This window comes from Macrotis lagotis, chromosome 1, assembly GCF_037893015.1.
Source record: "Macrotis lagotis isolate mMagLag1 chromosome 1, bilby.v1.9.chrom.fasta, whole genome shotgun sequence".
NCBI classification, from domain to species: Eukaryota; Metazoa; Chordata; class Mammalia; order Peramelemorphia; family Peramelidae; genus Macrotis; species Macrotis lagotis.
In genome coordinates this window covers 195065132-195080855 of record NC_133658.1, presented here as the reverse complement: position 1 = coordinate 195080855, position 15724 = coordinate 195065132, and the positions used below count along the sequence as shown (strand labels likewise).

The following is a 15724-nucleotide window of genomic DNA, read 5'->3' as shown; positions in this document are numbered from 1 at the left end:
ATATCTTAAACAAGTGGAATTCTGGTATGTATAAGTGCAATGTTTTTCTCTCTCAATATCTAATTTAACCAGATTGTGAAGAACTTCCATAGACTGGAACAAATATCTAAATTTTTCATATAATTATAACTTCAAATAATGGGATCACTTCATGGGATCCCATTATTTGAACTAATAGGGACCTAAATATAAGATCATTGCAACAGATGAAGCTTAGATGAAAATAAATCAAGTCCTTAATTTTCTTCACAATGTACTAAACCTCTGATGATTAAAGAAGTTATTTAAAATAAAATAATGCTCATCAAGTGGGATATTGGCACAATCACAAAATCATAGTCATTCAAAATTCAACAAACATTTTTATTTGCCTACTCTTTCTAGAACATTATTACAGGCATGAGAAAGATAGGAACCTTGAATGGGGGCTAACTGGTGTATTATAAAGTATTGCTGTGACTTTCAGTTTATTAAGGGGATAAGATGTATGCACAAATAATTATAACATTTAATAAAGAATATATTTTATTCATTGATGACTTCAAAAGTACAAATACCTGGCACTGCCATCTGGAGTATCCATGAAAAACAAAATGAAAACATAATCACAGCCCTGAAGGAGCTCATCTGAACACTGAATTTAATTTAAAGGTCTAGAAATGGGAAAGATTGGCACTATAACCTCATAAAGAAAATGGAAAACTTCCTTTGACAGCTCCATTGATTTTCATACTTAAAAGGGGAAATCCTTCTGCTAAACATAGATCTAATTAATTGAAAACCTTGATAATCTTTGAAAAAAAAATATATATATATACACATATATATGTATATACTGAAAAAATTCTATAACCAACCATGCCCAGATTTGAAGGAAATTAAAAGCAGGAAAAACTTACTCAATATCAAACAACCAGACATCAGGCAGAAAACAATTCACAAATGTCCCTATAAGTCATACTTTCTTCTTCCCACAATGTTATACTATAGCACAAAGAAATTATTTCACTATTTTATCTTTCAGATGGCTGGCTAATTTGTTTATATTTGAAAGAAATAAATTCATGTAAACCCCAATCAGAGAAGAAAGAATTATATAAGAAATCCTACCTTTTGAAAACAAGGGAGTACTAATAATATTGCATGTAGTTTGTATTTCAGGGCAACCCCCCCCCCCCAATAAATCTGAGAATGAAAAAAGACAGACCTTATGAATATAGCATCTATACTGTGATTTATGTTATGCATTTGGAAAACTCAGGGAGAGGCTATGCCAGGGTGATTTCTTTGAACTTGATTTTCTGGTGTTGTTCTGGAGGCTTTTGAGGGAAATAAACTGGATTAGAGAAGGAAGAACTTTTCTTGTTGGTTTAAACCACAAGAAAGGAAGCTCAGTAGACAATGCCTAATTGTCTACTAAATCTTGCCTAAAATGTCTCCTTCAACCACAATCTGGCAACTCCCATTGCCAAGAAGGGAAGTCAGAGTCTAAAGTGTAAGCTTTTCACCAAGTTGAGAACCAATGAGTCTGCTAGTGAGATTGCAGAGCAGCCAGAGAGGGTTTTGCTTTCCCCCAACGCCACTCAGTCCAGATAGCATATTATACCTGCTAAGGGAATGGACAATGTCTTTCTGGTCCCTCTTTATTACATAAAAGGATGGAGTTTATACATGTTTATCAAGTATTGTCTGTTACAGACAGCTGCTTTCTTATGATTTGTTCCCCAAGTGATGTTAATTAGATTGTTAGTAGTTATAAATGAATGTATTTTACCTTCTATATAGAAGAAAAGCTTAACGTCCAAATTCTTGTCTAGTGTGATTAATGATAAGTGTGAGTAGATTTAATTAATGATGCTTAGAGGTGGAGATTTGGGAAGAAGTATGAATTTTTGTAGAATAGGTACACATCTTTTCTTCACCACAGATGACGCACAGGAGAAAAAAAATAATATAGATATAAAAACTATCTACATATCCCAAAAGCAAAAGCAGAGTTCTGATATGTTACCCCTTAGCAAGCACAACTTTCTAGAAAAAGGAATAACCATAGAGAGAATAATATAGATAAAATAACAGATAGATAATATAGATCAATCCAACTCACTCTGCACCCCAGCATCAGGATAAGATAACATCCAAAGACAATAGGAAGTCAAGTCCAGGCAGAATCAGATTCTAATCTATTTAACTCTTAAACCGGATAGAAGTAGAAACCTAATAAAAACCATAATTTCTTTGCCTTTTTTTTGGTTTGATCCACTTTATTAATTTAGTAAGGAACTTGGAATATGATTGTACTTATTTTTTCTTTTTTTAATTTCCTGAAGACAAGATTGAAGAATGGGGATAAATTAATCTTTGAGTTTCTGATAGGCAGCATTTTCTCTTTCTATATACCTCTTGAACTCTGTCTCTATTGCTCTCAGTTTTCAATCTGTCTAAGAGTTGGCCTTTTGTAGATTTTCTTGTCCTCTCTGTCTAACCAAGGGTTTTGATACACCCCAGCAAAACCATTTCAATAAGACTCTAAAAAGACTGTCTTTGCTGCTATATGCCATTTTCCTTGTACATTGTAACCTATATTTTTGTCAACTTGTATATATATATCTTTAAGTAGCCTTGTATTTCTTCTCGTGTGAATTTTAGTTTCATTCCCCCCCTCTCTCTATATATATTCATATATATATATATGTTCACATGTATAGATATATGTATGTATATTTGTATGAATATATTTAGATATATTTTCTGCTGCAAATTTTACTAGAAATGAACAAACCTATATAATCCTCTTGCAAATGAGTTATATGATTGATCTCATTGTCATTTTGATGAAGGGGTAACGTATGTGGCATTCATTCTAGGAATAAAGAATTCTATTTTAATCTTATATTTCTTCTTGTTAGAAACTAGGTTAGTCTTTAGTAAGCTGGAGATCTCTACATTTGATTAGCTATATAAAAAAGAGGAAGTAAGGATGAAATAGGGTAGGATTCTCGTTATTTTGGTCATAGAGTTGAAGTTGTGCTTATTGGAAATCACTTCCTATATATAATTTCACTTACTTCCCCACTTATATACACCCTTTACCCAAAATTATAGATCATGACTTAGAAAGGACTTTGGAAACCATCATATCTATACTTTCTCATTCTTTCCATTAGGAAGTTGAGGGATGGAGAGATTAGTTGATTTATCCAGTCTCAAAAATATATATATATATCCTTCTGAAATTTGTGAGACCTTGCTCTGAAGATGTGAAAGCCTCCAAAACAAAAAGGAATAGAACATAAAATCATTTTCAAGAGGAAGGATATAGAAAAATTTCTATGGGAAACAATACTTTTCCTATACAATAAACAATGCATTTTGCCTCTATTTACAATTTTGACTTTAGCAAAGAATTATGGATCAAAATATAATCAGGAGTCCTTTACAGATATAAAAAAAGGAGTTTTTGTCAAAATGCCACATACTCATCCACCCTAAGTACATTTTTTAAAAAAGTTAAAAGGAATTATACAGATTGTAGAATCAAAGAAAACTGAGTTCAAATTTCATGGTTGATTGCTGACACATTCTGGTTGTATGACCTCAGGTCATTTAACTTCTTAGTATCTTCAGGCAAATTGTACTTTATAGTAGTAGCCAATCTTCATTGGTAGTGTTGAACATAAGAGTTTTTCAGAATTACGTATCCTGGTAAAAGATTGATTTCTTTAGAGAATCATATATCAGTAAGAAATTAAGACTCCAGGGTATCTTAACCTACTGTTAATTTACAAACTTAGAAGGACAATGAGAGGGATCCTGGGAGACTCTCCTGCCAGGAAGAGACAAGAGACCAGATAATATTGTAAAAGGATAATCATCTTTGGGAGACAGTTTTAGGCAGAGCTATTATTCAACTTTCATGGTTAGGCCACAAAGTAGGTTAATAATTTTCCTTATTCTCTGTATTATTTTTTTTATGTAAAATATCAACTCCTTTCCCAGACCTTCACCTTAAGATTTAGATGGTAAATCCCAGAGAATAAAACTTCATGTCTAATCTATATTTTCTGTCACTTTATTTTAACCCTATATTTTTAAGGGTTTTTTTAAAAATAGTTTTAGGGTTGACAGGAGACGGTTCACACACACACACACACACACACACACACACGCACGACACTTATCAAGGACCTGTGATTTCACTGGTCTAGAGAATCTCCATTGAAGACGTTCCCTTTATTATTGCAATTGAAAAACTTGGTCAGCAATTTCTATTTTTAAACAGTTTCTGAGGACAGTGAGATTTTAAGTGACTTGTCAGGGGTGGTTGGCCTTTTCTTCCTGCTGTCATTTATTTACATTGTTAACAAAATTAGTTAATATGAATTGACTTTAAAGGAGAAAAGTTTAATTTATATGTCTGAGAGGATAAATACAACATTTTATGTTTCAAAAATTTTTTTTATTTAAGGCAATGGGGTTAAGCGACTTGCCCAAGGTCACATAGCTAGGCAATTATTAAGTGTGTGAGGTTGCATTTGAACTCAGGTACTCCTGACTCCTGGACCAGTGCTCTATCCACAGCACCACCTAGCTGTCCCTAAAAGTACATTTTCAATAGTGCAGCCTCTACAATCTGATTTCCACTTTCTTTTCTAGTCTTGTTCCATTTTAATACCTTTCATTTGCTCATCATATTAGGAAAACTGACCTTCTAGCTGTTCTGACATCCTTGAAATTCCTTTTCCCATCCTTGCATCTTCATACATATGTTCCCTTCTTTCTTTTTTTTTTAAGTTTTTTTTTTTTTTGGCAAGTCAAATGGGGTTAAGTGGCTTGCCCAAGACCCCATGGCTAGGTAATTATTAAATGTCTTAGACCGGATTTGAACCCAGGTACTCCTGACTCCAGGGCCGGTGCTTTATCCACTGTGCCACCTAGCCGCCCCTGTTCCCTTATTTCTTGAATGCATTCATCCTTCACCTGAACTTCTTAGAATCTTCGATGCCTTGTTCTGACTGGACTTGAATCTTTTATGTTAAAGTGGGCCCTGGGAACATTTGTTGGTTTCTTTTGATAGCATCTAAGAGAGAGCAGCTTAGGTTACAAAACTCAGAAACTGTTGGTTTGGGATTCATCTTGTAGTATGCATGTATGTATATATGTACATATATGTACACAAACCTTTCCTGGTATTCCTTAATTCTAGTACCTTTTCTCTGGTGATTACCTCAATTTATCATATATGTATGTTGACATGCATATATATATATATATATATATATATATATACATATATATTGTTTGCATTGAGCTGTTCAAATTTCCATCTCAATTAGAGTATGTGTATATTTTGTTTATATATATATATATATATATATATATATATATATATATATATATATATATATATGTAATTTCCTTTTGTTCCATTTAAATAAAGTCCTGTTTGGTCCATTCCATGAAGTAAATCTCTTGTGTTTAGATTAGATAAAAGAAATGTGCTTCAAACAGAGAACTTATCCCAGTAGGTAGGACAAAAAAATGAAAGAAGGAGGGAATAAAGGGAGCAACTCTCTGAGTCCCACAGAAACTGAATACAGGCTAGAGTTTTCCCTAGCTCTAGTTGGTATTGAATGGAATGCATAAAAGTGAATGGGTATGGGAATGTCACGGTGGCTAGATGGCACAGTGGATAGAGTGCCAGACCTAGCATCAGGAGGATTCATCTTCCTAAGTTCAAATCTAACCTCAGATACTCACTAGGTGTCTAAACCCTGGGAGAGTCACTTAACCCTCTTTGCCTCAGTTTCCTCATCTGTAAAATGAGATGGAGAAGGAAATTGCAAACTACTCCAGTATCTTTGCCAAGGAAACCCCAATGGAGTCATGGATTTGGACATGACTGAAAACAGCTGAATGTTAGCTCCTTAACAATAAGAAGTGAGAATGAGAACTCCTGGGCCATTATCACAGAAAAGAACAGTTGTATCCTCAGACCAGGTGTTAGAGATGGGTGTTCATATTTTCACAAAGTTAAACTGACCTCTTGACTAACATATGTGCCCCCAAATCTGTAGCTTCTAATGTAGGTATACAGTTAGGGTTTTTTTTGTTTGTTTTTTGCAAGGCAGTGGGGTTAAATGACTTGTCCAATGTCACATAATTAGGAAATTATTAAATGTCTGAGGCCAGATTTGAATTCAGGTCCTTCTGACTCCAGGGCTGGTGCTCTATTCACTGTGCTACCTAGCTGTCCCTAGTTAGGCATTTTTAAACTTTCCTTCTTGATCAAATAACTAAGTAGATAAGTGTCAATACTAACTGTTTTGTGATCATCCATTAAACCAAGTTCAGTTTTTGCTTAAATTAGACATAATTTCAGGTTTGACAAAGAATCCAGGAAAGAGGTAGGGAGAGATTTTCTTCTATTTTCCCAGATGACTTTTTGTTTTTATTTAGCTCTACAAAATCAGAAGGCATAGATATGGAAAATATCACCTATTTCTTATTATTAATTTTCCAAAGCATCATGAACCTTAAGTGACATAGGGTAAGTTCCATTGGTTATCACAAATAGAGCTCACAAATGACTTGCCAGATTATACATTAGAGAAGTAGGGAAGGTGACATAACTAGGCTGAACTTTAAGGAAGATCAGTAGTAGTTTTCTAGAAATATACTCAAGAAGCATGGTTTCCTTCATCTTCCTGAAATTATTACCAGTAGAATAATTATTAGAAACTCACTATTGAACTGAACATGGTATCTACTATTAATGTAGATTCTTTATGAAGTTGTTCACTTTTCATACCTTGAATCCTAAGCTAATGAGAAACTGAATGCATAAATCTTAAGGTGGGCAAGATGAAAAAAATTGCAATACTTTTTAAATAAGGCAGTGTGTAAGTTCCAGATCAGAGAATACAACCTAATATAATGGAATAGCACCTGGGAAAGATTTGTGATTTGGGCAGGCTACATACAGAAGGAAGTGTCAAAGACAAATCTATAATACTTAAAAGTTTCGCTCGTCCCAGATTCCAGTCTGAGGTCAGTGACTCAGATCTAGGTTCTAATATCCACAAACAAGAGTGTTTATGGTCTTATAATTACTAGGGTGAATTATAGGTACTTCTTTTCCAGTGACTAGAATCTATCAGGTAAATTGAATGTTTTAAAAAGCTGAAATTATTTGTTCTCAAAATAATTTATCTCCTTAATACAATACTGAAAAAAATTTTCTCCTACCATATTTTATATTTAAAGAAAAAGGAAAGTTCCACTTACTTGAGAACTGAATGGAAAATCCTGACTTGCTGATGAAAAAGTCACTGTCAAACTGAAGAGTCAATGAGTTGAAGGTGCTATGGATGTCTTCTGGCAGAGCAGACCCACTCCATTCTTTCAAGAAAATGTTGCTGTCTATTGGACCATCCCAAACCTTGAGTATGTCATGAGCCATTTCAGTGTCAAAAACAATGAAATGCAGACTGCAAAAGAAGGGGGGTGGGGACAGAAAACATTCGTGGATTATAAATTTAATATAAAACAAATCCCTTTTAGATGGTAACTCCCATCTTTCAGACCTGGTTATTACAAAGAATGACTATGCCACAGATTAAGGAAGTGATTGTGATGAAGTAAAGGTAGATGAGAAAAATCCTGTAATCAATATTGCTCTCAATGTTTTCTCATTTCCCCACTAGATGGTAGCATATGTAACATGAAAAAATAATGTTTAAGATGTGATTTCCCACTCAGAAACATATTTTGAATCTGTAGGATCAGATCAGCCATTGTATCTGTTTCTTTTAATTACTTACAAATCCAAATAAATATGTTTGAAATACCAACATAGAGGCAAGAATGTGTTCTATCCCAAACATTCTTTTCTATAACAATTTTGCATACTTTAATTTGACTGACTGTTGATAGTTTAGGACTTGCTATGCCTCAAGAAGCAAGAAAACTCAGATGTAGCAGTTGATATTTTATCCCTGATCTGTAGCCCCTGAGGGCTATGGCATAAACATGTAAAAGAATTTAGATAAAATAACAGCAAAGAAAATCTATGCCTTGGGAAATTTCTGGTTTCTAGCAGTTTCATTTATTATATTTTATGCATAAATAGTATTGTAGCTGAATTAACAACATGATGCACATTCTGAAACATTAAAAATAAGCCATGTTTCTTTAAGTTTACATTTGCTCTATTTTGAAATAAAGTTTATCTTACTCTTCAGAAAATGTGACATTTCTTTTAATATAATACCATCTCTATAACATACCTGAAAAATCTAGAAAAGTAGATATTATGACAACATACGCTTATCATTATTTCCTCTACAGAACAGTGCTTTCAAGGTTGTCAATGCAACCCTCAAGATTATTTTTAAAAATAACAAACCTATGTAACAATCAATTATTATATTGTTACATGGTACCAAATGGAAATGGAATACGTCATTTTGAGAGAGAACATGACACTAATTGAGAGTTGGCAAGGGAGGGTTATAAATATTAAGATTGTGACACATCCTGCAGCCAACAGCTGTGGTTGTAAAATATGGATAGCTCTTTTCCAGTACTCGATTTCAGGTTTGAGAGCCAACATCTTTCTAAATGTGGGCTGTCATTAATGGAGGGTATTCTGGGAGGTAGGGACAGAAGGGATGAAAACCAACCATAACAGATTGAAATGTTTATGAACTTTTTTCCAATGATAGGAGAAACATAACATTAAATCCTCAAAGTGGTAGGTAAGACCTGCTAAGGAGATGAATGAGATAAAGGATTAAATGTAGAAATCTGGGAAAATCAAACATGAAGTCCATCTCCTTCATTAGTTTTCTGAAGTCAAATACTAGCAACAGAATAGCCAGGATGATGTAATGGGAACAATACTGGAGGTGGGAGCAGAGAAACTATAATGGCATTCTGTCTTTGTCTATGGTTTCCTCTGTAATCTTGACCACATCTTTTCCTTCTCTATAAAATAATATGGTTGGGTTAGATGATCTTTGAATTTACTTACAGTTCTAAATCTTATGAACCTAATACATTGGGAGAAACATAATTCTAATTCTGAAGATGGCACAGTGGAAGAATACTGGATTGAAGTTGGGATGATCTTAGTATGAATCCAGCCTTAAATACTTATTAGCTGTGTAACAAATCATTTATCATTCCTGTGCTTCATTCTTTCAACTGTGAAATTGTGATAATAGTTCTTACCTCATAGGATTATTTTGAGGATCAAATGACATAACATGTAAAAAACTTAAAGTACTGATTATATAAATACTTGTTATTAATAAAATAATGAAACTAGCTATTACTATAACTAGTTGAATAATTATTATTCTGAAAAATCTCTTTCAGTCTTACATATGGCACATTGTTCAAACCACTGAAAACATTTTCTTGTATAAGATTCAAGAAAAGAAGCACTTTCAAGATAGTTTTTCAGACAATTACACTTACACAAAAGCAATTAAAACCAGGGAACAACATACACATAAAATTTATGTAAAACACAGCCTTTAATGCTGCTTGTTGAAGGTGTTTATATTACCATTACCTTTATTGCATAAATTATAGTTGTGCTCAGCAATGAAATATGCTGGGTCTCCTGTAGAAATGTTTACAAAGAACTCTTAATGTGGTTCAATTTACAATAACCTTTTGTGATTAAACTTTTAATTAAATTCAACTCAGGTAGCTACTTCCTAATGTATATGTTCAAATTACAAACCTCCTCCAAGCCCAAATTGCTTATAACTATATCCTTTACATTATAATATATAATAAATAAATAACTCTTAATAACTTTATATAAGGAATCATGGAAATAAAATGGTCAATACAACTGAAACCTAAGTCAAATAAATGAATGCATGTAGAGAACTAGGCTACTTGAAGAACTGTCAAAAGCTTCTTTCCTTTTTGGTCACATACCCAACAATCCAGGTGGATAAAAGCTTGATAGAAGACAACATTTTTAAAATTTCAAGTATTTTTTAAAAAAGGAGGACATGAAAAGCAAGGGAAAGTCAAGAAAGGAAAATAAGATAGAAAAGTAAGAAAGTTATGGAAAAAGGCAGGAAAAAAGAAAGATTAAAAAAAGACAGAAAGACAGAAAGCTTACACTGGATACTACAATGTAATCCCTAATTGTGCTTCATACAACTCCAGGTTGGCATTGGTTTTCCCTATGTACCCCAATGACCAAACTCCCCAAAATTTATGACATGACAGTTCCTCTAAACACTAAACCATTTCCTTGCATATATTTGTATGGTTGCAACAAAAAGCTCAGCTACCACACTGGCAAACACAATTTGTTTTCTTTATTGATGGTAAGGAGGACAAAATGAAAGTTTATAGCTCTAAGAACTGGGGAACCAGAAAATGAATTTAGTTTGAAAATAGGAAGAATTTTCTTTTCTCATTTAATTAGAAATGTGTCTTGTGATGCAACCCACTTACAGGTAAAGTGAAAGGATAGTCATTATTTTTTTCTGAACTTTTGTTGAGAATGCAATTTTAGTGACTTCTTTAAATCTATATTAATTTGGGAGCCTTTTTACCCTTAAAACATCATTATGAATAATAAAGTTTATCAATTTCTGCTTTATGAATAGAGGCCTTAGGTAAAGTCAGATTTAAACTATCTATTTTGTTATTCATGTTCTAGACATAACTTCCATGGATTTATATGTACAATTATGGTTATGTCATACTTTAATTATAAAAATAAATTATAAATTTTTAGGATTTTTTTATTACTTAAGAGATTTAAAAATAAAAAATAAAAAATAAAAAATACATTCTAGCTCTAATAGAATGTAAATAAAGGTTTAGTGAAGTTTTAAGCTTTCTATTTAATACATCTAATGCAGGTCTATTTTAAGCTTTAATAGCTTAAAATTGCACTAAGACTTTTGGAAAACTATATAATTGATAATAAGAATAAGGTTACATTCATAATATGCTGCATTTGAGAAACACCGAGCCTCTGTCTAAAGTTGAAGAAGTACTTCAGGTATTCATTCAATCAACAAACATTTATCAAAAACCTATTGTGTTTGGCACTATGCTAGGAGTTGGAGATACAAATATCATTAATGAAAGTCACTGATTTTTATATGTATTTATATGTATTCAAATTATATACTATTATTCAAATGCTTGTAATTTTAAGTTGTTCTTCAAAATTTAACTGTTTTTAAAACTCATTTCACTTTGAGAAAATGACAAATGGAAACATTTCCTTTTATTATTATTCATGGATTATTATGCATTAACAAATAATTGTTCTGTTCATGTGTTCACAATGCAATTTTTATGTCTGTTATTAATAAGTTCTTTACAATTATTATCTCATTTGATCCTCACAAGAACCCTGTGGGAGAAAGGTACTATTATTATTTTAGTTTTACAGATGAAGAAACTGAGACAAATAGAAGTTTTGTGACTTGCCCAAGATAACATGGCTAGAAACTGAGAGGAGATTTGAGCTCCAATATTCTTATGCTCTATTCAATAAACCATCTTGCTACTCCTAAAATTGGAAAGTGAGCTGGACAATGCCACACAAATGACAAGAAATAGTTTAAAGTTTTAATTATCTGATTCCAGCTTCAGTGCTCTATCATTACTCGACACTTCTCAATAAAAAAAAAAGTTAAAATAAGTGTCAGAAAGATTAAACTCCACAAGAGAAAAGAGTGATGAAAATGAAATAAGATATAGAGACCTTTTACTCTATCCTCTTTCCCCCCTCATTGAAATCTTTTTTTTCATATTCACTTGGAGGCTATCATAATAATTGTAGTTCATTTTATATTGAACTTAAACTTTAAAAGATTATGGTGAGGCATTAATATGAATTATTTAAAGTTTTGTTTGACATTTTTCATAAGGTAAAAAAATTACTAGAATAAATTCAGACTTCCATTGGAAATAATTACTTTATTCTTTTTTTTCCCTACCAATTTTATATAGTTTCATTATTTTCTTATCTGTAACTCAGGGCCAGATTTCTCTTGTCATAATTTTAATGTTTCTATAAACATGTTTTCTGGGTATATCTACATTTTACTTCAAAATTTCCAAAGGTATATTCAAATGAGAAGTTGAGTCAAAGAGAATTGCAGAAACTATCAAGGGGGCAACATTTAGTATGGTGAACATAAACTTAGGGTTCTTTATAAACTGTCTTCCATAGCTGAAATTTAACTGCCTAATACTATGTGACTACCCCACAGAACCTGCATTCTCCAAAATAACATATCACAGAGTAAAATGACTACCTGATGGTCTTTCCTGGGTCTGCTTCTATGATCCATGTGCAATGAAGATTATTATCATAAGGTGCCGGGTAACCTGGAGACAAAATTCGTCCGGATGTGGCAGCATGGATTCGACCACCACATTCAGCTTAGGAAAAAAACAAAAGTATATCAGTATATAATCTTATTTTGGATAAGTCTACTGTGCTGTATAATTTTTTACCTTAATAATTTAAAGAAAAATATGATTTTCCTCATTTTATAATCTTGTAATGACTCCTTATTTTCATCTTGAAACTTCATATTATCTACTGATATAAAGTTAGAAGACATGAACGTAATTCAATGATTAGTCCCCAAAACATATATGTTTATATCTACATATATGTATGTATATGTGTGTGTGTATATATATATATATATATATATATATATAATATCCCAGTACAATAGCTTTATAAAATATTCCATTTTGAAAACTCCTCAGTGTGAATAAGAAAAAGGAGAAGCTGGAAAGAATTCCCAAATTTTATGAGAAATGGAATTTCATCTTCACCAGAGTATTTCTCTAGCAGAACAGTGGATGAGGAAAAATATCTCCCCTCTCTCCAAAGGTTCAGAGGCATAACTAAACATATTTGTTATTAGAATTAGAGGTTGACATTATGGCACAGTGTTGCACAGCCATTGATGCATGACCTATTCAACATTACCAATGCAAGAAGGCAAAGGCTTGTCCCATACTCTTCGGTCTCCACTTAGGCAGCTCATGGTGCTACTACCATGCATCGCATACCCAGGATTACAGCTGAACTGGACAATGGTGTCAGTAAAATGTCCTTCATCTCGGATTTTATAGCCATAATTTGGAATTCCTGGATCTTCACATTTTACTAGATCAAAACCTTTAAGGGGGGGAGGGGGAGAAACAGGAAACATTGTCAGTAGAAAAAAAAAGGAAAGGTAAATTCTTAGAACTGGATGTGAAAGCAACCTTAACAATCATCTGTTCCAGATCCTCTAATTTATTAAAGGCTTCAAGGCTTAAAAGTTTGCTATGACTTGCCTTTAGTCTCTCTCTCTCTCTCTCTCTCTCTCTCTCTCTCTCTCTCTCTCTCTCTCTCTCACACACACACACACACACACACACACACACACACACACACACAAACACACAATTTGTATTTGAACTTGAAATCCCCAAACTTGACATCCAGTGCTCATTTATTTACTCCAAAGATATTACCACATGCAAAACCTAAATAATTCACAGCAAATATAGAAACAAAATGAAGAATATTATCTAAAGTGAAAAGATTGATAAGTAGTATATATTTTCCAGTTATTAAAAGGAAATCTAGTCTTCCCTTTCATTTCTTAAGCATGTCTTTTCCTCTAAATGTTTGATAACTTGTTGATCAGTAAATTTCTTACTTACTACTTTAGTCTCTTGCAGATTACTTTTTCCTTCATGAATTCTATATGATCACTTGCTAAAACAATTTTAATTGGTAATCACCTACTGTTAAATTAGGACCTGTCAGTGTATCTTAGCTAATTTAACTGAAAAACTTCTTAATCAGTCACTTCTTACCTCCCTACCTTTGCCTCATATTGTCCCATCTTTGTTGGGTTTTTTTGGTTGCTCTTTTGTTTTTGTTTTTTCTAAGCACTTCTATCCAGAAAGGGAACTGCACTTAGTCATGCTTTTTTTGCTACTTAGTTCTAATTGTTAGTAAAAGTTTTGAGCTCAGATAGTTTATTGGACTCAACTCCTTTTCTTCAGAGATCTCATGACTTTGGAGAAAAAAAGAATATAGCTCTTTTCCTGTAAAAAATATTAAGGTTCCTAAAATAGCCATGTGCCATATTCCTTTTTTGATACAGGGCTCTAAGTTGAGCAATTCCTTCCATAACAGAAATTCAATAAGTAAATCATTAAAATGTTAAACACAGAGGAAATAGATGACCGAAAGGAAGATTTAGACTTGCCTGTATCAAAGTTGTATATTGTTTTTATGTGAAGCAATATTTTGTAGGCGATCTCAGAAGACAGTCTTATACTTTCACATATTTCTTCCCCACTTTAGGATGTAAATTTTGACAATTTTAAAAAGTACTGTTTGAGGCTTGGTATAGGTCTTACATAGGCTATTTGCTCTATCTTTCTTTCATTGTTCCTGAAACCATATTCCTATTTCCAACAAAACCATTAGGTAAGCCTGTTGAGATATCAACCTCTTAGAAAACTTATCCAAAGTTATGAAATTTATCATATGTCCATGCTCAGAAAAAATAAAGATCAGTATCTGAAATGTAAGGTTACTGGAGAAGGCCCTTATCTTTTAATCAGAATGGTAATTTGTATAGATATGGGAAAGCTAGCTTTTTTTAACTTAGTAATTATGCTTCATTATAATTTTTAGGAGTAAATGTAGCTATGATTCAAGATACAATATCATATATAGTAGAACTACTTAAAGTGAAATATTCAATTTTCATGTGGAAAAAATGAAGTATAAGTATCATAGTGCTAATTTGCCTATCCCTTGGTCAGAAGCAAATGGTTGGTCAAAATCAAAAGAAAACAAGCCCCTTGAGGGTAAAGACTTTCATTTTTGTGCTTTTTTTTTTAAATCCCAAGAACCTAGCATAGTGCCTCTGACATATGAAGTGATTAACAAATGGCACAGTGGAAGGAATACTGACTCTGGAGTCAGAAATTTTGTATTGTTCAGTCATTTCACTTGTATCACTCTGTGGCCACTTTGAGTGAGAAAACTTAGATTCAAAATCTTTCTCTGATACTAAGGTCTTTCTGACTCTAAATACAATATACTGTACACATAATTCAACCTCTAGAATGAACCATTTAACAAATGAATGCCCAAAGCTTTAAGAATGTGTATGTGTATAAATTAAGACTTTTTGTTTAATTTTTTTATTGTAAAACAAAAAGAAATATGGAAATATAGGTGTATATTCTTCAATTTTATTTGGGTTGCAATTTTTTTTAAGGAAACATCTGTCTTCTTACTATTGCACAAATTACTTAATCCAAAATATACCTTTTTTTTAAACTACAGCTTGTCATGCAGATGTTCTTTTTCAAACCAAGTTATTAGTGATCTGTCAATCATTCTTTCTACAACCAGCTGTCTTTTTCATATGTTGTAGTTCTATTATGTTTTTCCCCACCCCCCACAATCCTCTCCCCAGGGAATAACTGTGTCCTTGATGTCATCATGAAAAATTTTTTTCTCATCAAAATTCTTTCCCTAGAATATGAATTCTATTAATAGTGACATCCTGTAGTGCTCCACAATATAATTATGTGAAACATTTTTCTTTGAATTACAAGAATATGTAACAACTAAAAATGCAGTTATTTCTTTAGTTTTCTCATCCTAAGAAAGATAACATCTTATCCT

General features: G+C 32.5%; 1 protein-coding gene across 1 annotated transcript in view; it reads right to left on the bottom strand.

Moving 5' to 3' along the window:
- The window catches only part of CSMD1 (CUB and Sushi multiple domains 1), a 2413561-nt gene that overhangs the window by 519710 nt on the left and 1878127 nt on the right, over window positions 1-15724 (bottom strand). Inside the window, exons 31-33 of the mRNA XM_074209535.1 lie at window positions 13007-13198; window positions 12315-12441; window positions 7288-7490 (exon numbers count right to left, since the gene is read on the bottom strand). Coding sequence (XP_074065636.1) covers window positions 7288-7490; window positions 12315-12441; window positions 13007-13198 — 522 coding nt within the window. The remainder of the gene's footprint in view (window positions 1-7287; window positions 7491-12314; window positions 12442-13006; window positions 13199-15724) is intronic.